The 23,820-nt window shown below is 36.1% G+C and overlaps 6 protein-coding genes, 1 non-coding gene and 1 pseudogene across 8 annotated transcripts; 2 read left to right on the top strand and 6 right to left on the bottom strand.

Moving 5' to 3' along the window:
- Positions 1-729: 729 nt before the first annotated feature.
- Positions 730-1,831, top strand: LOC133680207 (mitogen-activated protein kinase kinase kinase 20-like). The gene is made up of 2 exons (XM_062103015.1): positions 730-826; positions 1,140-1,831. The coding sequence occupies exons 1-2, from the start codon at positions 730-732 to the stop codon at positions 1,829-1,831; spliced, it is 789 nt and encodes a 262-aa protein (XP_061958999.1).
- TRNAQ-UUG (transfer RNA glutamine (anticodon UUG)) lies at positions 764-835 on the top strand. The gene has a single exon. It is a non-coding gene; the product is annotated as a tRNA-Gln (tRNA).
- Positions 1,832-5,538: 3,707 nt separating the features above from the next.
- On the bottom strand, positions 5,539-6,592 carry LOC133679161 (dirigent protein 23). Its single transcript, XM_062101668.1, has one exon. The coding sequence runs from the start codon at positions 6,315-6,317 to the stop codon at positions 5,763-5,765; it is 555 nt and encodes a 184-aa protein (XP_061957652.1). The 5' UTR covers positions 6,318-6,592; the 3' UTR covers positions 5,539-5,762.
- A 490-nt stretch (positions 6,593-7,082) lies between these two features.
- On the bottom strand, positions 7,083-7,800 carry LOC133679417 (dirigent protein 4-like). The gene has a single exon (XM_062102008.1). The coding sequence runs from the start codon at positions 7,767-7,769 to the stop codon at positions 7,206-7,208; it is 564 nt and encodes a 187-aa protein (XP_061957992.1). The 5' UTR covers positions 7,770-7,800; the 3' UTR covers positions 7,083-7,205.
- Positions 7,801-8,948: 1,148 nt separating this feature from the next.
- LOC133680206 (dirigent protein 4-like) lies at positions 8,949-9,625 on the bottom strand (annotated as a pseudogene).
- Positions 9,626-10,648: 1,023 nt separating this feature from the next.
- Positions 10,649-12,864, bottom strand: LOC133680205 (probable amidase At4g34880). The gene is made up of 5 exons (XM_062103014.1): positions 12,340-12,864; positions 11,995-12,209; positions 11,438-11,662; positions 11,134-11,326; positions 10,649-11,047 (listed from the first exon to the last, which is right to left on the bottom strand). The coding sequence occupies exons 1-5, from the start codon at positions 12,862-12,864 to the stop codon at positions 10,649-10,651; spliced, it is 1,557 nt and encodes a 518-aa protein (XP_061958998.1).
- Positions 12,865-13,813: 949 nt separating this feature from the next.
- Positions 13,814-16,903, bottom strand: LOC133679478 (zinc finger CCCH domain-containing protein 39-like). Its single transcript, XM_062102082.1, has 2 exons — positions 15,658-16,903; positions 13,814-14,440 (listed from the first exon to the last, which is right to left on the bottom strand). Exons 1-2 carry the CDS (start codon positions 16,424-16,426, stop codon positions 14,184-14,186), a joined length of 1,026 nt encoding a protein of 341 aa, XP_061958066.1. The 5' UTR covers positions 16,427-16,903; the 3' UTR covers positions 13,814-14,183.
- Positions 16,904-17,365: 462 nt separating this feature from the next.
- Positions 17,366-19,708, bottom strand: LOC133679377 (probable amidase At4g34880). Of its 2 annotated transcripts, none has more exons than XM_062101958.1 (4): positions 19,530-19,708; positions 18,437-18,676; positions 18,140-18,338; positions 17,366-18,061 (listed from the first exon to the last, which is right to left on the bottom strand). In XM_062101958.1, exons 1-4 carry the CDS (start codon positions 19,568-19,570, stop codon positions 17,669-17,671), a joined length of 873 nt encoding a protein of 290 aa, XP_061957942.1. In that variant the 5' UTR covers positions 19,571-19,708; the 3' UTR covers positions 17,366-17,668. The 2 variants fall into 2 exon arrangements, with proteins under 2 accessions (XP_061957942.1, XP_061957941.1); XM_062101957.1 differs by lacking the exon at positions 19,530-19,708 and adding an exon at positions 18,803-19,020.
- Between the last annotated feature and the right edge of the window lie 4,112 nt (positions 19,709-23,820).

The raw sequence follows: 23,820 nt of genomic DNA, 5'->3' as shown, positions 1-23,820 counted from the left end.
TGGTAACAAACTTGATCGCTTGCCGTGTATAGTCCTTGCGTTTCCAGTTTCTAGGGTTAGGCTAGCATCACGTATTGTTATATTATAATAAAGCATGGGACTTTCTCATGCTTTTTTTCTTCCGTGTTATCAATAAGAGAAGAGAATGTCATTGTGAATCTGAACCTGCCTTCATATCAACATCTTTCTGCTGAAAACAGAGAGACAAGAAAGCACAAGATAACAGCTTGAGGGTGATGAATGGACCTGCAAGAGAACTGTAGCAATCATCTCAAGCTGTAAAAGGTGCCACTGCCTCATCGCTACTAAACATGATTTATTTGAGAATCAAGATTCAGCCCTTGCATTTGGCACATGATAGCAGCCTCTCCTACGAACAAGTCTAAGTTTATGAACTTCATGATGACAAAAATCCCAATTTGTGCTGCCCATTTATAAAGCCATAGGGGCCTTGAGCTAACTTCCTTTAAAGTTTGGATGTTGCTTGCGCTACCTTGTTCCCAACATACGAGAATTTTAGACTGCCACCTAAGCTCTTAGAAAAAAGTTTCGAGTTGACTACAAAAAAACTTAACAATATCTGTTAGAAGCGTATTAACCGTATAGTAATTCAGTGTCTATCACCTTAATGTTTCCTCTTGTTTCGTTTGGTAATAACTGCTGTAAACTCTTGTTCTATCATAGCTTTCTCCACCGACATTTTTAAAAAAATAGACACTATTTACTTATATGGAATATGTTGATGAGATGGCTAGCAGATTGTGGTTCTATGGTGTAGTGGTTAGCACTCTGGACTTTGAATCCAGCGACCTGGGTTCGACTCCCGGTAGGACCTAAACTCTAGTTTTTTGTTTTCCCATTAAATTTGATTTCTTTCTTACCAAATTGATTTTTATAGTTTTAGAAAAATCAGTTCAATTTAATTTTTAAAGAAAAAAATAGAGTGAAAATTTTTAGTTTTATAAAAACTATATACATATTAATCTAATAATATGCACAATCTTAATTAATAAATAATTAAGTTAATTATTAGTGCAAAAAAATCAGTTTAATTAATTTTTGAACAAAAAAGAGAACGATAAAATTTCCTGGTACCAATGAAGTTGTAGAATGTTATGGGTATTGTGTGAGTAAAGAAGGTGGGGTGTTGAAGTACAATATCTTGTTGGAGTATGCTCCTATGGGCTCTCTTCTAAACCTGATAAAGGATTGCGGGGGTAGGATTCTTGAGAGCCATGTTAGGCAATACACGAAGATGCTACTGAAGGGGTTATCTTGCATCCACAATAGCGGTCACGTGCATTGTGATCTTAAGCCCGCCAACATTCTGGTTTTTCCTCGTCAAGTTGATGGATTAAGTGATATTCAGCTTAAGATTGCTGATTTTGGGCTGGCTAAAGAGCCTGGAGAGGATGATTCGGATAAGCTGTTTCATATGTATCAATACCGTGGGACGCCGTGCTACATGTCTCCTGAATCTGTACAATTTGCTGAGATCACACCGGCTTTGGATATATGGTCTCTTGGTTGCATTGTTGTTGAGATGATCACTGGACGGGTTGCTTGGGGAAACTTGGATTCGAGAGAGTTGTTCAATAAGCTTGTCTATGGGAATGAATCTCCAAAGATTCCTGAATACATGTCAGAGAGTGGAAAAGATTTCCTGAGGAGGTGCTTTGAGTTAGATCATAGGGAGGGGTGGACTGCCGATACTCTCCTGACTCATCCTTTCGTTGACGACGCGCCACTGCAGCCGGTGGAGACGAACACTGAAGAATTGTTAAGCTCCTGCTTTGCGTGTGCTGTCAATTCAGTATTATGTGAAAATTAGGTATCCTAGATAGGAAAGATGCATGCTTGCAGGTTTGGTGACAACATTTTTTTTTACCTTTTAAGAATAGGTTTGGTGTAAATATCTTTTATATAATAAATAAAAATGACTTTTTTCTTTCTTTTATAAAAGGAATGCTTGAAAGAATGGAATTAATTGCTGAAATTCCCCAGAGCTTGTCTTGTTTGAAATTTTGGATGTTCTGCAATCATCTTATCTGATTAGCCTTTCCATTTTAAAGTTCATTAACCACCACAAGTCTAGTAAATAGACACAGAAAGACCTTCTGCATCGAAACACCAGCAGCATAAATAGGGGGGAAGCAGCAAAGAGACTTGAGACAAAAAAAAAAAAAAAAAAGGAGGGGAGAAAAAGTTCACAGCAAAAACCCAGAAAGGCAAGGGCATTGAGTGAGCTTCGTAAATAGATTGCCTGAAGACTTGATAGACTCAAATCGCCAGCCCCAATACAACTGACATCCAAAAAACAAGATACAGAGGAACAAAAACAAATTAGATCCAAGCAAGAACTTCAGACTCTGTGGACAATCCTTGTTTTGCCTACCGATCTGCTACATGGTTGGCTTCGTGAAGAACGTGAGTAAAACAGACTTTCTCAAGCTTTGAGATTGTCGCACGTGTGCGGCGATCGCCCACCACCCTTATTATCAGGTGTGGTATGATATCTATTCCGGCAAATATGGGGAGATAAGGAATTCTTATCTCTTATCAATAAAAAAAAGGAATGAGAGTCGTCACCTAGTTTTTGGTTACTAGGAACCCTAACTGGTATCAGAGATCAGGTACGAAGACTGATTGCGGAAAGGAAATGTATTAGTACCCCAAATACGTCCTACCTAAGGTAAGCTGCATTGTTTTATTGTCTAATAAAAATCTAAGGTCTCAACATGTTGGTCCGTCTATGGTTCAAGAAAAACCCTCCTCAATAAAAAGGTTCTTATCTTATGGGGTAAAACCTAACCGTTCTAATGTCTATAAAAGAACTATTGTTTTATTATCGGGAATACGTTTTACGTGTAAATTCATACCCCGGATACTAAAAGACAAACAAAATAAAATTTTTGTTATTTTTGAAATTTTGGCCAATGTTCTCTTGACTTTATAAACTGGTTATTAAAGTCAAATTACATGCTAAAACATTGTTTTTTTTTTTGTATATAAAAAAAAACACCATGATTTTTTTAACTTTGAGACACTTGGCCATATGCACAAAAATATTTTTTCCTTTTGTTTTCAATTTTTTTGTATTTTAACAGTTTTGACGAAAACCGAATATTTTAATACTGGATTTTGTATTTTTAATGACATAAAAATACAGTCTAATATTGATCAAAAACAACGTAACAAATACGCGAGGAAAAAAATCCCAAACAATATTTTTGGAAAGTTTTTGTTTTTAAAAACAAACAGAGCCGGGGCGGGCCCACCCATTCTGGGCTGGGCCTGCATTGGCCTAACTACAAGGCTGGCCTCAGCCCAGCCGCGTGGGCTGGGCTGATGTTCCAGCCCACCAGACAACGGCTGGTTACTGTGCTGATCACAGTAACCAGCTGAATATAATTAGGTAGTTACTGTGCTCAGCACAGTAACTACCTAATTATTTCATTTTTGCTGCAGAACGTGAATCACGTTCTGCATGCAAAAAAAATGAAAACAGGAAAGAGCAAGTAAACAAAAGGCAGCGGAGTGAGCAGGTTACCTGGAGTAGGGAAGCACGGTTGTGGTCGTCGGTGGTGGTGGAAGGTGGCGGTGACAGCGGTGGCGTTTTCCTTCCTCCTCTCCTGTCTTCTCTGTTTCTCTTCTCAGCCCCCTCTCCTCTGTTTTTTTCGTTGTCTTCTCTTTTTCTCCTCTGTCTCTTCGGGGCCGTCAGCAGCGGTCAGGTGGTGCGCTGTGGCGGTGGAGAGGAAGCACGGTGGCAGCTGTGGTTGTTCTCTTCTCCGGTATTTTTTTTCTTCCTCTGTCACTTCCTATTCTTCCCGCTTCTTTGATGGCTTCCCTTTCTCTCCTCTGTCTTCCCCAAACGTCCCCCCCCTTTTCTGTAATATTTCTCTCAGGTTGCTCCCTGCTTTCTCTTCTCTATTCAGTTTTTTTTCTCTCTTTCGGTCTCTCCTTTCTCTCTCTCAAAAACTGTCGGTCTCTCTCTCTCTCGGTCTCCCTCACTTTCTCTTTCAAAAAAATCCTTCCAGCTCCTGTTTTTCGGTCCTCCCTTTTCTTTCTCCTTTCCCCCCCTCCTAGTTCTCTTCTCTGCCTCTCTATTTATAGGCAGAGAAGAGAGGAAGATCACCCTGTCCTTTCCAGTCACGGGACAGGGCAGGGTGGCTGGGGCGGCCTCTGTGCAGCCTCTCCAGAGCCGGCTGAGGGGCTTCTCCTCTCTGGTTTTTCATCCGTGGTAGGTCATCACTCAGAGTTCAAGCAAGTGGAGGTGCTTTCGGGTTGGTTTTCGGGTTTTGGGAGAGAGAGAGAAGCAAAACGCAGTGGAAAGCAGCCCCTTCTTCCCCTGTTCTCTGCGTGTTCAGGGGGAGAAGAAGGTTTATGGTGGCGTTCAAAATGATACTGTTTGCTTATTCTTTTTTTTTTTTGAAACAATGCATGAAACGGTATTGTTTTATCCAAAACGTGCGTTTCATTTAAAAAGAAATGGAGCCAAAGTGTGTCAAATTCAGAACTAGGCTTTCAATTTGAGCGTGTTTTGCATTTTGGTTCTTGATCTTGAATTTCTTCATTTAAGTCTCTAATTGGCTACCAGACTTTAATATATATACAATTAAGCTTCTGATTTGACCAAATCAACTCTTAAAAATTATATTTTGACCTCAAAACTTTAATTTCTTTCAATTAAAACTCAAATTGATTTAAAAATAAATTTTCTTGCAATCAAATCCTCCATAAATTCAATTAAACCTTCAATAAAATTTAATTGAGTTCATAAACATCTGATTTTATACATTTCTTCCTCAAATAAAATTTTCTTTATCAATAAGGCTCTCACCGGTCAATGATATACTGTCAAATTTTAATCTTTGTATTTTTGAACCTCCTCAACCAATTTTTAATCATTTTCTAGACGTTCTGACATCCTCTTTTCACTGCTATTATTTTTTGATAATATTTTTTTTATTTTTTTTATTTTATGCGAGGACTCAAAAATAGATTACAACAGAGATATACCTTAAGATTGCCAGGAACAAATTATTAAACTTCCAAGGTCTGTTTGCTGGATTGTTCATCCATTTAGTCACAAATTCTAATCTCTAAACTGCTTCTGATTCTAAATGCAGTATCATGATTTGTTTATCATCATCACCAAGTTGAATGTTTTTTGGACAGGAATAAATTATTAATTCGTATTCCTAATCTGTTCATCATGTTGATGGACATGCTTACATGATGAGACGGAGAAGGGAAGCAACATTAATCAAATACTACCGATCTAAACACTATTATTACTAAACAGAACAGCAGCAATGCCAATCAACAGTTTGCTACACTTGATTATGGCTTTGGTTCCTTCCTCAAATTTCCTGGGAAAAGAAAAGGTGGTTGTATATCCTTTTGTTTTCTCATGAATAATGAAAATTGCTTGTTATGCAAGCTAGGAAACAACAACTCTATGAATATGTTTTTAGAACTAAGTTTTAATTGTTGGATTACTTTACAAATTTCCATAATTTAAGATCAAGCCATTCATAAAGAAAAAGATCATTAAGTTTAAAATTTTGAAGAAGAAATTTTAACAGAATGATGCATAATATATGATACATGTGCGAATATGTTTACAAGTGGCAGTAATGAACACACATGTATGGTGCTGCTGCGTCAAGCATCATAGCCTAAGAGTAGGTAACCAACTCATGGCAAACCACATTGAGAAAAAAACATGACTACACTTTTACGAAACAGTGAAGTAACATCTAGTGAACTACTGTAACATTGTAGCCTACTATGGCATCGCCAGTGGTAACGTCAAGCCAATAGGTTTGTGCAACGGCATAACCACGTGCAAACCGGAATAGGCCGGTTCCTCCAACAATTGGCATCTCACGAACAGGATTCATTGCCGGATTCTTACCAAGGAGGCTAATGCAGCTACCATTATAGATACCATCGGTGAATGCAAAGTTCATGGCCATGATCAAGGCCAATTCATTCTGTCCTGCTGACCCATAAATCCCTTGAGCCCGGCCGACGGGCTTTGAGCTCGGATCAGGCCCTTCTGTCAAGGGATCATCAGCCATCATGATAGAACCGAAGAGGGTGGGGGATTTGTTATCTGCACTTGGTTGAGCAACTTTAATAGCTGTAGGATTTTTGCCACTGAGTATGTCATGGAAGTAGAATTGAAGGTTTGTCACATTCTCCTTTTCAGCTTCAAGTCTGCTGGCCCAACTCTCTGCATTAGTACTTTTAGCCCATTGCATGACTCCCACCAAGGAAATGACCATCAAAACTAAAGTCGCTTTCGCCATTTTCTTTCTCCTTTGTCCTTGCACAAGAAAAATAGGGAGGAGGTCTTTGAGAGAATAATATAGGAAGATGTGTCTTGGCTCTGTATTGATGCTATTAGAGGTCTTTATATAAGACAGCTTAACACGAGATTCAAAAACAGGTTACCTACATAAGATCCTATCGTTATGAACTGTAGGTTCATGCGCTTACTATTCTGCAAATTAGAGAGAACAAAACAATGCCATCTGTGATAGGTCCAAATGAAAAATGCACCGCCTTTGTTTTTTTGGTCAAAGGCAGCTCTGAGTCCTAACCATTCCATGACATTTTCATGGACTTAAGGGAGTAGGTGGGTTTGGTTGTGCTTAAGTGAATAGACTCCACCAAACTCCTTTCCATCTGCATTTCAACAATATAGGAAAGAAATCTACAATAAAGGGAAAATCTCAGCAGGTTGGCTGGCTGTATCATGCATAGATTTAGGAACCCTTCTTCAAAATTAAGAAAGATCTCTTATTACTTGCGTTAGCGCGCCTTGTAAAAGTCAACCAAAATCGTTGGCTACATCATGTTAAATTCTCTCTTTTCATTCACTGTACCCTATCAATTTGGTTTGGCAAATTCCATTAAACTGTGTGAGACAATATTTTCTAACAATATTAAAATAATGTTTTTTTTTATTAAGGTTTTTCTTTTCATTTGTTTTTCGCGTGTGAGATGGCAGGCATCTAGTGAAGTGAACCATTCCAAACGCTGAACCACGAAGCACAGACAAATTAAAGGTATTTGATTCAACCATTATTAGACACCTTTCATTCGATCCATGTGATGGCAACAATTTTCCAACAGGTTTTCGTTTTGCGATGTGCTCTAGAATTCCCGATGAGAATATTTATATAGCTAACTCACTAATGAATCAAAGTGACCTTATACTCGAGAACAGCATCACCATTAGTAGCATTGAAATGGCTAGTTTTGACCTTGGCAAATCCTCTAGCCATCCTGAACTTCCCTCTTCCTCCAACCACCGCAACCTCGCGATCAGCCTCCGTCACTGGATTCCTCGAAAACACGCTAAATGAGCTTCCTTTGAACTTTCCTTCTGTAAATCCAAAATCAACACACATCACTATAGTAAATTTACTATAATCTTGGCTGGATGATAAATAGAGCCCTTGTGCATTCCCTATAGTCTTCGAGTCTGGCTCAGGTCCCACTTTAAGAGGATCATCAATGGCGTATACGCTACCAAATGGTGTTGGTGATTTGTCACCTTCGGTGCGATTAGACCCGGCTACCTTGACAGCAGAAGGATTTTTTCCACTAAGAATGTCATGGAGGAAGAAGTGAAGGCGGGTCACCTTCTCCTTCCTGGGGACATGCCTACTCTTTGTGTAATATTCACCATATGCTGCTGGAACAATAGCATTACAGATGATCAAAGCACAGACAAAGGCTGCCATTCTTGCCATCTTTTTTCTCCTCTCGAATTGTTGATGAAAGATCAAGAACACCTTTAACCATTTTTATAGGATTTAATTATGTGCTACATGATAGCCATTTATTTCTTGAAATGTTACCGTTTTTAACGGTTAGAATAGATATTGACTCAACGCATTTAATAGTCCTAGCAAAAGAAAGATCAATTTTTAGTAACAAAATCCATTTATCCGAAGGACAATGCACAAATCCATACAAGGCAATCAATGAAGGATTTGCAATTACAATATTTTTCAGGGAAAATTGCAGGTCTATCCTTTTATGTATTGAATTTCCAATATATCCTTCATTATTTTGGATATAATATTAAATATTTCTATACATGACTGATTATATATATTAATTTAGACAAAAAAAGAGTTAATAAGAGGATAAATTAAAAAGTCAATTATTTATTCAATTAATTTATAAAAATAAAATTGAATGATAAATGAAAAGGCCATTTTCCTTAATTCTCAAGTGCAATTTAACTTTTCATGCATGGTTAAAAAGGAGATAAAAACAAATGGAGTAAATGCTAATTAATCTCATCAAAAGTTTCTTTCCGAAATAATTTGCTTAAAATTTTAAACCTCATGGAATTTATTGGATTCACCTACAGCAAGAGATTGCACTCAATTTCAATTCAATGAGATTTTTTGACAAGCGTTTTTTAGAAGAATATTGTTCATATGATTAGCTACTGTAATTTATTTATTTTTGCTTGTTTGCCTGAAATATATACTCCAATTGATAATTGGCTTTCTCTGCTGCTTTATTTGCTTAATTAGGGGTACGTGAGCATGATTTTTGATTGTATCCCCTAATTGCTACTATCTCTGTGATTTTTGCATTAATATTTAATAAAATTATATATGATCACATTTACAAAAATAAATATATAAGGATAGCGGGAGGTGTCTTTGTTTTCATAGGTTATTATTACACACGTTGTTCCATGTTGAGAGATTGCTACAAATTTTCAGAAATCTTTTATTTTCCAATCTGCCCTACCATTCCTAATAGATATAATAACCCTAGCTTCTTTTTCATAAGCCGAACAAATTTATTAAAAAGCTCCAAATAGACCAAAAAAGCCCATTGGCGAAGAGTACAAGAAGCCAGCTAGCTGCAGCAGAAGGCAGCAGTAGAGAAGCTGACAGGAAGCAAGGATACATGACACACCGAAGAAAACCTAGGCAAATCAGAAAGCAAATAAGAGAAAATCCGTGTCATAAACCCAGAAGGAATTGCCAAAGGAAAATGGAATCCCTTCAGTAATTTAACATCCCAATTATTTCCAAACAAATCGGTGATACTTGCCAGATGAAAATAACCCTATGTCACTCAAGAATAGCATCACCAGTAGTAGCATTGAGAAATCTGGCGCTGATCTTGGCAAATCCATTAGCCATCCTGAACTTCCCTCTTCCTCCAACCACCGCAACCTCACGATCCCCCTCCCATACTGGATTCCTTGAAAACACCCCGAACGAACTCCCATTAAACCTACCAGTTGTAAAAGAAAAATCAATGTACTCCACTAGCTATACTAACTTTACTAGCATCTTGGCTGGATGATAAATAGAGCCCTTGCGCTTTCCCTACAATACTCTTCGAGCTCGGCTCGGATCCCACTCTAAGAGGATCATCAACGGCGAATACGCTGCTTGCCAAATGGTGCTGGTGATATGTCACCAGCTTGGGTGCGATTAGATCCGGCAACCTTGACTACTGCACAAGGGCTTTTTCCACTAACAATGTCATGAAGGAAGAAGTGAAGGCGAGTCACCTTCTCCTTCCTTGGGACATGACTTCCCTTTGAGTAATATTCACCATATGATACCATTCTTGCCATCTCAATGTTTGCTTTCCCTTAGAATTTTTTATTGCAAATCAACACCACCTGTATTTATATGGTATCATGCCAGTGCACATGTTAATCCCTCGTAAAAGTCCTCCTCCTCTAGATTAATAGACCCGTGATGAATCGTTGATCTACTGGTTGATAATCAGAGGCAAATCTTTTCATGGTTGGAATTTTGGGACACATATCGATATGTACAAGATATTTTATATTAATTGAAAAATCGAAAAAAATAACATGCATAATTTCATATCATTTAAATCTTATTTTACATCATTTGAGATTTCAGATGAATTGAACCGGATAAAAATGCTCGAAAAGCCCCGCTGGTCGTTATATTCTATTACTTCACTCACATTTAACCTAACTTAATTATCTATATATTTTATTAAATCTCATTACTTGATATATACTTAAAAAAAATTAATCTATTGATTTGAGTAGTTAATAATATTTTTTTCATGTGATCATAAACATTTACAATGTAATTTACTAATATATTTATATTTTTTATTCAAAAATCTGTATTGATTTATCAACATTACAGGATCAGTGCTTGAAGTCTGTTTTATTACCATTGCGTTTGGAGATGATGCTAGAAGAAAATATATTGATATACAGTGCCTGTTGTCCCAAGAGGCTGCAAGAGTTTGAAACCCACGTGAGGCTTTCACGGGCCTTCTTTTCTTGTATCCAAGATTCTTGACCCATTTGAGAATAGGGTCCAGAATCTTGCGTGAAAGCTTTGGCGATCCAAGAACGTAACACGAAGTTCATCAATCGAAGCCAAGACGATCGTCAACATGGATCAAGTTAAGGTTTCTATGGAGAATGGAATTCTTATTGTCACTGTGCCTAAGGAAGAAGTCAAGAAACATGATGTTAAGGCTATCAAAGATAATGCCTTCTGATCTTGCATGATGAAAATTTTGTCCTGGCAATTACTAGCATTTTTATTATCACAACCAGAGCTTGAAATTTCTTAAAGATTTCCTAGCTATTTAATCATACATCAGTTAAACTCGAAAGAAGCATTCTTGTGAAGTTTAAAGCCTTGAATGTGGGAGGCTTTCTTATTTTACTTGCTTGCTCAAAGCCATATGCAATCTCAATCAGTTTTGGTTCTGAGCCCTTTAGTCCTCCAAAGTTGATGCCAAAAGGTACTCCTGAATCATCATATCCTGCGGGAACATTAATTCCAGGGAATCCACCAATTGCAAGAACACGAGCTATACCTGCTCCGGGAGTTACCAATGCATCTAGATTGTAATCACACATCAACTTCTGAAATCCATCTCTTGTTAGTTTTGCTAAATTTGACAGTGCAGCTTTCTCTCTGTTTCCAATTCCGTTTGTAGCTTGAGCTGCTAGAAAGAGGTCTTGACCAAATTCCTTGATATTTTCCTGCAAGGCCATACGAAGTTTCGAGGATCTTTTAGGCTATGGAACGTAAGCATTACCCATGTTTGCTTATATTTTCATGGACTCACCACATCTGCAAATTTCTGATTGAATGCTATAACATCGGCTAATGTTCGGACTGGGGAAGCCACCAGCTCTTTCGGGTATGCATTCAAGGATATTTTGAATTCAGCCAGCAATGCCGTTCCTTCGGCAGTCCCAGTGGAAATAGTATCCATGTTGGCTATTTCCAAGCGGTCTACTAAAACTGCACCTCTTTGACTTCATTTGCAGATAAAATTTGTCATATGATGATGAATTTTTGTACAGCATATATAAGACTATGCCGCCCAGCATATTAGTAAAATTAGTGCTTGAAGTCTGTTATATTACCTTAGTGTTTGGAGATGATGCTCAAGAGCTTGACTCTCAGATTCACTGGCTGAACTCAAGAACGGATTCCTTACGATTCCAAGTCTTTTGCCTTTGAGCGCATGACGCTTGAGAAACTGTTTGTAGCCACCGTGTGGAATGTGCTTCGCTGCTTCTTGTGTTGCATGATCATGGTAATCAATTCCTACAATGGCGTCAAGAACATAAACAGCATCCGATACCGTCCTGCAGATAGGTCTGTTCCATCCACAGCCAAGGAATGAATTTATGGTTCTAGAATTTAATAGAAGAGTTTCGAAACAACAAATTACTCTGTAGTTGGAATGACTCACAAGTTACTCATTTAGTTGAATGCTGTATAGCTTATTAATTGCTTAAATGGATAGAAAACACACAAAGTTCAATTCATCCATATATATGATAACGAAGGTAGCAGCAGCTTGCCAGATTTATACATATAGCCATTTCTTGCTTATTATTGGGAAAATATTGATGATATTTTTTACGCCTATCAAATATCATAATTAAGCTGATATGAATAGCATAAGATCACACACCCAACAGTGTCTTGTCTCAGAGAAACTGGGATTACTCCAGCTCGACTGGTGAGACCAACTGTTGGTTTTATTCCCACCACCGAGTTAGCATTTGATGGATATAAGATGGAGCCATCATTCTCAGTACCTTGAGACACAGTCACCAAATTCGCTGCTACTGTTATTGCTGACCCACTACTTGATCCACAAGGATCTGCTGACAGAAGATAAGGATTCTGCATAAATATTCAACCCACAAGAATGCTAGTCTACCGAATCTGTTTGATATTTCTTACAGTCCAATCAAAATTTACTCTATCAAAAATAGCAAGAAATTATTAAACTCTGAAGATTAAAGTGAACCACCTCTCCTTGGCCACCTCTTGCACTAAAGCCATTAGGAGCTTTTACTGACATGAAACCAGCCCACTCATTCAAGCTAGCCTTTCCAAGAATTATAGCTCCAGCTTTCCTTAACTTCACCACGATGCCTGCATCACGAGGCACGACTGATCCAAGCAGTGCAAAAGAGCCAGCCGTGGTGTTCAACTTATCCTTGGTTGCAATATTATCCTTGAGCAGGATAGGAATGCCATGCAAGCCAACCAATGAACCTGGTGCCTTAATCCTACGCTCATAGTCGGCCTTATCAGCTTGGAAGAGCGCATCAGGATTTGTTTCCATAACTCCTTTAAGGATTGGGTTCAGTCTATTGATTTCTCCAATGTAGAACTCAACTAGCTTCCTTGACGTGAGTTGGTTCTGCTTAAAAGCAAGCTGGAGATCACATATGCTTGCTTCCTCGATTGAGAATGCATGGCTTGATATTGTCAAAAGAATGAAAGTTAGTGATGAAAGGAGTGAGAAGCTCAGCGGTGTGTTGATAGCCATATCTAATTTAATGGAATTTTATGTTCTGCTTATGACTTGAATTTAAATGAGACGAGAAATCGTCTAACTACACTCGAGAAACAAAAATTGCCGCTGTTTGTCAGAATACCGTTTTTGTTTTATCTTCTCTGCAAGATTCTACTTTTCTACCTAGATTGTGACGTGCTTAATGTTGTTCGATATAAGAGAATGATTTGTTTCATTTTGAAGCAAAATCTGCCAAGTATGTCATAACAGCTTTCTTAACTAATTGCAGCATTGAAAAGGACTCCACAAATATTCTTAAAGCTTTGAGCTGGGGTACTAGCTAGGTACTACCGAGTAAAGGCTGTAGCCTGTAGTGACTCTAGTGCATGTCTAATACATGGCTCATGGTATCTGCCGTCCATATTTTTGGAGTTTTTCTCATCAGAGTTCTGCAGTTCTTCAGATTATGTTGTTGCATGGAAATCTTTCTACGAATTCAAATAAATATATTGTTAGCTACCCTGGTTAGGATCAAATAGTGACAGGTTGATAGTTCTAAATAGTCCGTTATGGATTTGTTATTAATGGATATGGACTATCCAGTTTCATTATTTTTCTTTTTATTTTGAGTTTTTAGCTTAATTTAGATTTTATGTTGTTTTTCATGATTCTGATTTTCCAACCTTGTAAAGATTGATTTTTAACCTATTTATAAGGTTGTAAAACTCTTAAAAATCAGAGAAAAACATCATGCGAGAAAATATGAATTAGATTCTTATGGTGAAAACCCTGTGTTGTTTCTATCTGCATTATTTACATCATTTAGGATCCTCTTTGCACCGGTCGTACAATGCTATCCAATAATGTCCAGGCTTAGGAATAACTTGAATACAACCACTTTATTTGGGGAAAAAAGAAGAAAGAAAGCTGAAAGCCGGAAAATGAGAGCTGAGAATAAGCGGATCCCAGACAAGCAAACAAATAGAGAAAAGAACGACTTATATTTCAAAAAAAATATTACGCTGTCAATCACATTTTGCTATGAAGGAAGCATTGAGCACTGACTTACATTTCAAATAAAATAATATGCTGTCAATCACATTTGCTATGAAGGAAACATTTATTTCTTTTCCAAACTAAGAATCATGAAAGGAAAACAAGGGGTGAAAATGAGAACCATTAAAAAGCCTATTTGGCAGAGAAAACAAACTATCCTATGCCTCTTCTCCTATGTCTTTTGGACATCTCAACATCCTGTAGAACAAAATTTCAACTTCGGAAACAGAACAAAAAAAAACTATTGATGTAGCTGAAACATGAATGCAATGCAAACTAGTAGTTTCCACTCAAACTCAACTCTGCACTTGGTTTGACAAGTTGTGAACTAATGGCAGATCATCAAGCCAGTCAGCATAAATCCGATTTATTTTCTTCTGTCCTTTCCACTTTAATAAGCATTTCTTACCTTGCTCCTCTTCAATTAAACTAGGCACATTCACTGTCATACTTGGAGACACATTATTAGGAAGAAGAGGTGGTGGTGCTTTAGTCAAAACAGAGCCTGCATTTCCTGCTTCCACCTCAGTGCGTCCTCCAGGAGCTTGTAACTCTGAATTCAATGAAGAGTTGGAATCAATAAATAAAAATAAAAATTATCCCATCAATGATAGGTTTTTTGCATCTTTTCTAGTGGACGCGATTGCGTTCATATGATGCAGCACACAGTTCGTATAGCTCACTCATATCCACATATATGCAAGCTTGAGACCAACTCTGTTTCTCTTTAATCATCGAACTAGAATTGAGGGGGGCAAAAATTCACTATTACTGCTACACCACATAGAACAGGTTCTAAATAAAAACTGAGTTTATTATAGAGTAAAAAAAAATGTATATTAGTGATGCATGGTTTGGCAGAGAAAGAATAAGACAGCCTCATAAAAAGTCTAAAAGCAAGAAGCAAAATCACGACCACAGGATGCGTTGATCCAGTTAAATATTAGTTTCAGAAGACTCAAAGTCCCAAAAAACATGACTCCTTGGGGAAATGAAAAGGCTACACACTAAACAAATATAGTGTGCATATAATTAGGAGCTGGTTATAAGAGAACTGACTGGTCAAGGGATCTACCTCCAGAAAATGGAATTTTGAATATTAGCTAGCACAATAAGGGTTCCTCTACGCAAATGATAGGCCTTTAATATTCAAGAAAGAATTATCCCTCAATACAAAGACAGATAATTTAACATATCAGAGCAAAGCCATTATCCCAGGGACACTTGATCTGCAAAACAGGTTTTTTAAACTTAAACCCTTTGATTTATTTTTATAAGTTCAGGTGGAAGTCACCAGGCTCCCGAAAAAAATAGATCAAGACATTCATCGTACAGTTAAAGCGTATTTGAAACAAAAGGGAAAGAAAATGAAGAACTCCAATTCAAATACAACTCATCAAAATTTAATCAAACTATAACTAACAATTATTCTTCGTCCAATCAGTTTACATTTTATGAATGCAAATTAAGATACTCAGACGGTGATCTTTGAAAAATGATGGGTGTGACACTACAATTAGTTCCAATAAATTTAAAACATAACAAAGATTCTCAGTTCACAGATAGAGAAATAACAAATCGATTTTTTTTACCCTCTCCATGATTTTAAGCCAACAAAACTCTCATTCTACCCCTCATTCCTTAGAAGCTATCAAGATACCAAATAAGTTCCAATATTTAAGAAAAGAAGTCAACAAGCAAGGGAGAAACTAAAGTGATAAACACAAGTTAAATATAACGATGAAATACAACTTAAGCAACAGAAAGTACCTGCTAGCCCATGAGCAAAGTGGCATTTCTCGCCAAAGGGGCATTGACCTGTGATCTCCCACTTAGTACACAATTTTGTCTTCCAATAAACAGGCTTTATTATATTTGATCGAGAAGCATCTGAAACAGCATTGTTTGCCGGCCTATTAACTTCAGCAGCATTAAACACACCACTTCCATGGCCCAACGCCTGCCCTGTAGTACCAATACTTATTGCAGAACTCTCCCTGAACCTCCCTGTGTCCTCCCTGAACTTTGATGGCTCCTCATGAAGGAAATTACACCTATCACCATAAGGACACTCTTCCCCATTATAAAACTTCTTGCATAGCTTCATCTTGTGAATTATCCTCTGATCATCTTCCCAATTGGTCGCTGTTGACCTATCCTCTTCACTACTTACACTTACACCCACTAGTTCCTTCCAATTTGGAGGAGGCTGCCTCAAATCTTGCATTCCATGAGCAAAGTTGCAATTCTCGCCATTCCTACAAGTGCCAGTCTTAAACTTTGCACATACTCTTGTCTTGAAAAAGATGTTGGTTGTTCCCTTGTGGACTGGAAGGTTGTTTGGTGGTGGCGTCCTAGAATTCATGGATTGGTTGGGATTATCCTCAGAGTTTCTTGGCCTTTTATAAGGTGGTTGGTGGTGTTCAAATTGCTCATTGTTGTTCATTACAAATTGAGGCCACACACCAATAGCATCACTGCCTGCTTGATATGAGGCCTGTGGTGACATAAAAGAATCATGGGAATCAGGGTAACTCATATTTCTACAATGCAAAATCAAACTTATTCAGAAGAATTAGCAAGCCTCAAAAACCCTTGATTTATGATACTAAACTAACAAAACAATCAACAAAGATGCAATCTTTAACACCAAGCCACAAACTTTTCACTAAGGATATGAACTTTTGGTTCGGTGCTGAATCAATGAATCAAGATTCAGTAAAGAAACGAAAACCCAAATGGATATTGGATTAAAACCCAAGAAAACTGAAGGAAATCGATAGAATTTGAGACGGACTTGAACAAGTAATGAATGGTAGATAAAAGAATATAGGCAAAACCCAGAAGAAATAGCTTTAACAAACAGGCTTATATACAGAGTCCGGACATGAAAAGGGAACTAAACCCTAGCCGCCAAATTGAGATGATTCAGAATTGCTAGGGTTTTTGTAATGTTATATAGGTGATTCTTATTTGCTTTTAGGAGGCAGTCTGAGTCAAAGTTTTTAAATGTGAAATAGCAAACCCCTTTTGGAATTTAATAACCATCCTAATTAATTCCTCTGTTTTAATTAATACAAGATTTAGAATTGCAGATGGGCCAGCCCTTACGCCTATTTTCTGGATGGAAATTTCCATACCTAGAGAGTAAGCCTGTTGAAATTTAACAAAATCAAAACCCAGGCCCAAACCATTTTAATTTACAAACTTCTTCAAAAAATAGATAATTACAAACAAACCTCATAAGGTTTTTTCGTGAGCAAACCTTTAACACGAGGCATATATTAGGCCAGCTTTTGAGTTTTGACACCTAAAGAGTTGAATTTTAGAACACGATTTAACAAATTGAAATTCTTTCTTTTTTTCGTCAAACCATGAAACATCAAATTTCTTTTGGAATTAGGTCTACATAAAATCCCTCCACGATCCAATTAATGATGATGATGATGATGGAAAAAAGGCAATGTTATAGATACCCTTTTGAAGCAATACTCCTAGCCATCAGGATAACTTTGGACTACATTATTCCAATGACATGTAGACAATAGCTAGTTTCCATTTCAGAGGAGAAATCAAGACAAGTTCAAAGCCTGCATACAATCAAGGCCTTATTGAGCTTGAAAGTCAGAATATCTTACGAGCAACTACGAGTTAATAATATATACAAGGGCCTTTTCTGGATTTAAGGTGTCCTGGATGATTTTCTGAATCAATGCAGCAACGTATCTCTACCAGCACAAAGGGAAAAGTCCTTGTATGCAAACCAGTCATCATTAGTATGTTACAAACTTCCAGATAGAAATTCTGGAGTCATTTGAAAAGATTCAAGAATAGGAGGCTTTCTCATCATGGTAGCTTGCTCAAAGTCATAAGCAATCTCAATTAGCTTAATTTCAGTATCTTTTGATCCACCAAAACAGATCCCAAATGGCATTCCATTGATATCATATCCAGCTGGGACAGTAATCCCAGGGTATCCACCAATTGCCAGCACGGATGTGGCGCCTGAACCTGGTGTCACCATTGCATCCAAATCATTTTCCATCATCAGTTTCTCAAAACCATTTTGCGAGAGTTTTTCCATCAACTCTATAGCTTTCCTTTCTTTCTCTCCAATGCCATTCGTCTTCTCCGCTGCTATGAATGTATCCTGACCATACTCTTTATTCTTCTCCTGCATTTAACAGAACCATTATAATCAGCTGGGCTTTCTAAGGCCAGGTGTAACAAAGGAGAGAAATACAGCACTCACTAGATCGGGGTTATTTTTGTTGAAGGCTATAATATCAGCAAGTGACCAGACTGGAGAAGTGATAAGATCTTTCAGGTAATCATTTAAGGAGAGTTTGAACTCGGCCATCATTAGTGTCAGTTCACCGCTTCGCGATGGATCAACAATAGTGTTTATGTTTGCTATCTCAAGATTGTCCACTACAGTGGCACCTCTTTCCCTACATTTTTCAAGATCAAATGCACATCATATAAACTGGACTAGAATAAGAACAAAACTTCATATTCAAAACCATTTATGCCTAGCTCAATACTTTACCTTAATGTGTTCAGATGATGCTCAAAGATAGGAAATATAGATTCATTCAACGACTTCAAAAATGGGTTCCTAACTATGCCCAATATCTTTCCTTTGAGCCCGTTTGGATTGAAGAATTGCTTGTAACCACCAGCAGGTATGAACTTGGCTGCTCTTTGTGTTGCCTCATAATCTCTTGGATCAAAACCCACAATTACATCTAGTACTCGAACTGCATCAGACACTGTCCTGGTTACAGGCCTGCCAGTTCATCATTGAGAAATTCATTCTTTGCTAGAAGATTGCAGATGTTATGGCTTAGTCCTATAAGAGTTATTTTGTCAGGTTTGTTACTGGTTAGGTAATGATCAAGACATATGATCTTACCCAATGGTGTCTAGGCTAGGCGCAACTGGAACACCGGCACGGCTAGTGAGACCAACAGTGGGTTTGAGACCTACAACAGAGTTATGATCAGAGGGACATATGATGGAACTATGAGTCTCAGTTCCAAGTGATACTGCCACCATGTTTGCGGCTACTGAAATTGCTGATCCACTGATTGAGCCACATGGATCCCCTGTTACAAGGTAAGGATTCTGCATGTTTTCACATGTCGAGCATTGAATTCCGTTAGGGACTACAGACTTATTGGTTAATCCTAGTATTACTAGTCCACGTGTACTTCAAGAAACTGGGCACAATAACAAGTTCTCATGTATCAACCCAACCATGCAACCTTGGCTTTGGTAAAGGGATTCTCATCATTTTTGTGTATTTGATTATTGCAAGGTTCATTGTTGTGAAACTACACTGCAATGCAGCCCTCATTAATCTAGGAAGAGATAACCTATCAGGATATATAACATAAGATTACTCCTGAAATTATTTACTCATAATTGTAAAGAAATTCAGAAATTAACATTATCAACATTAAACGTTCCAACATATTAATAGACAAGCAATGTGCATTTTTCCGGCCAAATACAGACCAGACCATTCATGTTGTGACATTGGCTAGCACTATAAAATGCTATTAACCTCATAAACAATTCAAGTGTAAGACTAAATAAACTAAAAAAAATATTTGAAGACATGAAATGAGAGAGCTTACCACTCCTTGTCCAGATCTTGCACACCAACCATTAGGTACATGACTTAAAGAACGAAACTTGTACCATTCACTAAGACTAGCTTTTCCCATTATAACTGCACCAGCCTTTCTCAACTTCTCTACAACGCTTGCATCTCTGGCCACCACTGAACCCACCAAAGCGTAGGATCCAGCGGATGTGTTCAACTTATCTTTAGTCCCAATCGTGTCCTTTAACAACACTGGGATCCCATGTAAGTCCCCTAAGCTTCTCCTACCCTGATTCTCTCTCCTTTCTTCATCAGCATTTTTAGCTTGATCACGTGCATCTGGGTTCACTTCTATAATGCTGTGAAGCAGGGGATTGAGGGTTTTGATTTGGTTTATGTAGAAGTCTACGAGTTGTGTTGATGTCAGTTTATTTTCGGCGAAGGCTTGTTGGATTTCCTCTATGGTTGATTCTGGGATTGTGAAATGTTGGCCGTTGACTGTGATGAATATTAAGAAGAGGAAGATCAATGGTAGGAGAAGGGAAGAAGAAGGACCGCCATCTGTCTGCGCTCTGTTTCTTGAGAAATTTTGGACTTAGGAGACCCCATGAGGAATGTGAAATGGCAAGGCCATTTAATTTAAGTATCAAACTAAAATAGCTTAGAGGTTCTCTGTAATTCAATCAATCTCACATTTGTACCATGAATTGCTAAAGTGTATCCATAATACCTTTTAACTAAATACGTATATATTTAATTAAATAAATTATTAATTATTTAAATAAAAAAATTATTAATAAAAAATAGAAAAATTAAAAGATAGAAGTACACCAAAATATTTAATATTGTAATATGAATCATTTACTTAATTGTATTTAACAAATTTATTTATAAAAATTAATTTGTAATAAAAATCAACACACATAAAATTTATTGAATAAATAAAAAAAAAAATTTACGCAAGGCTGGATATATTAAAAATTTTATAAAAAAAATAAATGTTTTTATTTTATAAAATAATTTTAGTCTATATAAAAAAATAAAAAATAATTATAAATGAACCTCAATAATCTCATAAAAAAATTAAACACTCTATATAATTAAAAAATAATTTTTATTTCAAAAAGATTAAATAAGCCAAAACAATCACATAGAAGAGGCATTAATCAAAACACAAATGCAAAAATTATTTTGAAAAATACATATAAAACTTAGTAATTTTAAAAAATTATGTATATAAAAATAAAAAATAAAAAAGAATAAGACCAGGTATTGTGGGTTTGGTAAGCCAGGGTCAACACCTGGCCCACAAAGAAAAGCCCCGTGCAAGGACTTACAAGTCTAAGCCCACACGTGCGGGCCTCTTTTTTTAAGTGAATGGGGCGGACATTATCCGCCCTATTCTTTCTCAAAATAAAAAAAATATAACATGTTGTCTGTCTCAGCAAATGACACGTCGTCTGTAAATCTTAAAATCTAGCTACTAGTATGGCTAGAAAAACAAGGCTTTTTTTTAATATTAAAACCAATTTTAAACCCATTTTTTACCTAAAATATCTAAAAAACACTCTAGAAACATTGTTAAACCAATACATGATCTCCAAAAACAAAACAAAAAATCGCGCCAAAACTCGAAATCAATCCAAAACTAAAAATCTTTCCGAGCTCATATATGTTTTTTAGGTATTTTCAACGTAAAAAAATCATATAGTCTTAACCCCCTCTCGTCATATGTAATCTTTTTACATAAATATAAATTGTTTTGGTGGCCTAAATCTTCCCAATGATATTTTTCTCTCTCTAAGTCAAAATCTGACGATCTTTTCTCTCTCATCCACCCAAAAAATGATTAAGAAAGAGAAAAATAAAATTTGGTACCAAAATGTATTTTGTTAAAATTATAAGGACCAGTCACCCAATAGCTAAAAAAGATAAGGGATGAAAATGAAATTTTAAAACAAATTTCAAGGTTGCCACTTATATTACCCGTGTTTTTCACTTAAATCTCCTCTATTTCAATTCAACCTTCACCCCCCCTGGCCCAAAAAAAAATGCAATTGGGCTTTATTTTGTGCTTTAAAGGGCTCAATTCGTGCAAATGAAAATTTTGAGAATCAAATTGAAAATTTTCAAATATCTCACTATTACAATCCATAGTGAAATGTAAGAGGGATAACAGTAAAGGTGGCTATAGTAAAAGAGCCATGCCTTTTATATTATAGGTAATCAAGTGTGTAAATATTCATTTTGATCTCTTAAGTTTTAATTTTTGCATTTTTTATCTTTGTTGTTTTTAGTTTTGACATTTTGGTTTTATAACTTCATTTTACTAAAGATTTAATTCCCGGTTGTTAAAAAAAAAAAGAAAATGGACCAGATTGGAAGCACCGAGGTTAAGTTTTTTTTTATCAATCATATGTGAATTTATTATATTATGACCATGTTCATAGCTTGGTAGTTGTGCATTTAAATCAGATAGACAAATACAAGTTCAAGAAGAGGTTTCATCACAACAAACCACCTACTTGATAAAAAAATACTCATAACTTTTATATCTAATCATTAGATTGGACTCAATTTTTTTAGAAAAATCTATAAGTTTTGTTTTATAAAAGGTAGGCTTTTCATAACTAGTGGAGATCGAAAAGACCTTCAAATTAGACTTAGAAGATGTTTTCAATACCAATTTTGATATTTTCTTTTTTATTTCATAAATTTAGCTTATTTTTCAGGTTTTATGTTATTTTTCTATTTGAATTAGAACTTTGATTATTCACATATAAAGTAAATAAAAGACCTATTTAATAAGTTGTAATCCATTTTTCAAGGGTAAACTATTATAAAAGAATTGTTTAGTTATAAAACTGTGAATTAGGGTTTTTGCGTGACTCCATCTTCTGAAGAATCTCATCTTCTTTGTTCTTTGATTCTTATTCCTTAGGTTTAATTGTATTAGAAAGCCAATGGAAAAGGGAGGAGACTATTAAAACAATCCAAAGAAATAAAAAAGAAATAAAAAAATAAAAAAAGAGGAAGCTGAAGTTTCATTGATACTGCATGATGTGATCACAATAATCTAAAAAGAATAAGGTTAACCTAAATACAAAAAGATTATATATAGGCTAAACCTAAAACAAAATAAAAATATTATTCCACCCTTAATAAATAAAACAAAATAACCTTATATTTCTTAACATCTCCCCTCAAACTCGCGATGCGGCAATTACAATCATCAAGAGTTTGCGAACTAGAAAATGAAAATGGGAAATAGAATGCGACTTGATAAAGAAATTTGCAATCTGTAAAAAAAGAAGAAACAAAAGGCAAAGTAATGGTGTCATGCTTGAGATGATAACGAGTAAGATGATAATTGATCTCAATGTGCTTAGTTTCTTCATGAAAACCTTAGTTGTGAGCAATCTAAATAGAACTCTAGTTGTCAAAATATATAAGAGTGGGATGAGAAAGGAAAACCCACATACCTGCAAGTAACCAACATAATCAAACAATCTATTTAGTAGTAAATATCATAGCATGATAATCTGTTTCAGTTGAAGATTGAGAAACAATAAATTGTTTCTTGCTTTTTCAAGAAATAAAATAATCACCTAAAAAGATACAAAAACCAGTAACATACTTGCGATTTGTGGGATCACTATCATGATCAGCATCAGAATATGCACGCAGCTCCAAGAAAGAGATGGATGAAAGTAGAAGACTCTCAAAGATTGTATCCCGAATATATCATAAAATACAAAGAACAACTACCCAATAAACGACAGTAGGAGAAGCAACAAATTAACTAATAACATGAACAACATATACAATATTTGGATAAGTAATAGTGAGATATACAAAGCTCTAAATAATAGTATGGTATAAAGTAGGATCTGACAAAGGTAAATTATCAGAAGAAGAATACTTTGTGTTAACCTTAATAGGAATATCTACAATCTTATTATCAGTAAATCTAGCTCACTCAAAAATATCTGCAATATTTTTCGACTGAGAAAGAATTTAACTTCTGGGTGATTAGGCTACATCAATACCAAAAAAGTATTGTAGAGAACTTAAATCCTTTATTTCAAACTGTCTAGTTAACTCTGTCTTCAAAAATAAAATATCATCAATGTTATCACCAGTAATAAACATGTCATCAACATATAAAAACATAATGATACGACTTGTATCAATGCACTTAATAAAAAAAAGTAGAATCATGACTACCAGAAACAAATCCAAAAGACGAGATCATAATAAAAAATTTCTCAAACCAAACACGAGATGCTTATTTGAGACCATATAATATTTTCTTGAGTTTA

The sequence above is a fragment of the Populus nigra genome, chromosome 19 (genome assembly GCF_951802175.1).
Source record: "Populus nigra chromosome 19, ddPopNigr1.1, whole genome shotgun sequence".
NCBI lineage: Eukaryota > Viridiplantae > Streptophyta > Magnoliopsida > Malpighiales > Salicaceae > Populus > Populus nigra.
The sequence above is the reverse complement of the archived record's forward strand: the minus strand, read 5'-3'. Positions and strand labels throughout refer to the sequence as shown.

Bases quoted from the DNA above. Each gene is read 5' to 3' on its own strand.
- LOC133679377 (XM_062101957.1), bottom strand. From the start codon at position 19,020: ATGCAGAATCCTTACCTTGTAACAGGGGATCCATGTGGCTCAATCAGT. The intron at 18,677-18,802 runs GTAAGATCATAT...ATGAACTGGCAG, and splicing joins CCTAGCCTAGACACCATTGG to GCCTGTAACCAGGACAGTGT. The intron at 18,339-18,436 runs GTAAAGTATTGA...TGAAAAATGTAG, and splicing joins CATCATCTGAACACATTAAG to GGAAAGAGGTGCCACTGTAG.
- LOC133679478 (XM_062102082.1), bottom strand. From the start codon at position 16,426: ATGAGTTACCCTGATTCCCATGATTCTTTTATGTCACCACAGGCCTCA. The intron at 14,441-15,657 runs GTACTTTCTGTT...CATTGAATTCAG, and splicing joins CTTTGCTCATGGGCTAGCAG to AGTTACAAGCTCCTGGAGGA.
- LOC133680205 (XM_062103014.1), bottom strand. From the start codon at position 12,864: ATGGCTATCAACACACCGCTGAGCTTCTCACTCCTTTCATCACTAACT. The intron at 12,210-12,339 runs GTGGTTCACTTT...ATATTTATGCAG, and splicing joins CAAGAGGTGGCCAAGGAGAG to AATCCTTATCTTCTGTCAGC. The intron at 11,048-11,133 runs GTGAGTCCATGA...ATGGCCTTGCAG, and splicing joins ATCAGAAATTTGCAGATGTG to GAAAATATCAAGGAATTTGG.
- LOC133679161 (XM_062101668.1), bottom strand. From the start codon at position 6,317: ATGGCGAAAGCGACTTTAGTTTTGATGGTCATTTCCTTGGTGGGAGTC.
- LOC133680207 (XM_062103015.1), top strand. From the start codon at position 730: ATGGAATATGTTGATGAGATGGCTAGCAGATTGTGGTTCTATGGTGTA. The intron at 827-1,139 runs GTAGGACCTAAA...TGAGTAAAGAAG, and splicing joins CGACCTGGGTTCGACTCCCG to GTGGGGTGTTGAAGTACAAT.
- LOC133679417 (XM_062102008.1), bottom strand. From the start codon at position 7,769: ATGGCAAGAATGGCAGCCTTTGTCTGTGCTTTGATCATCTGTAATGCT.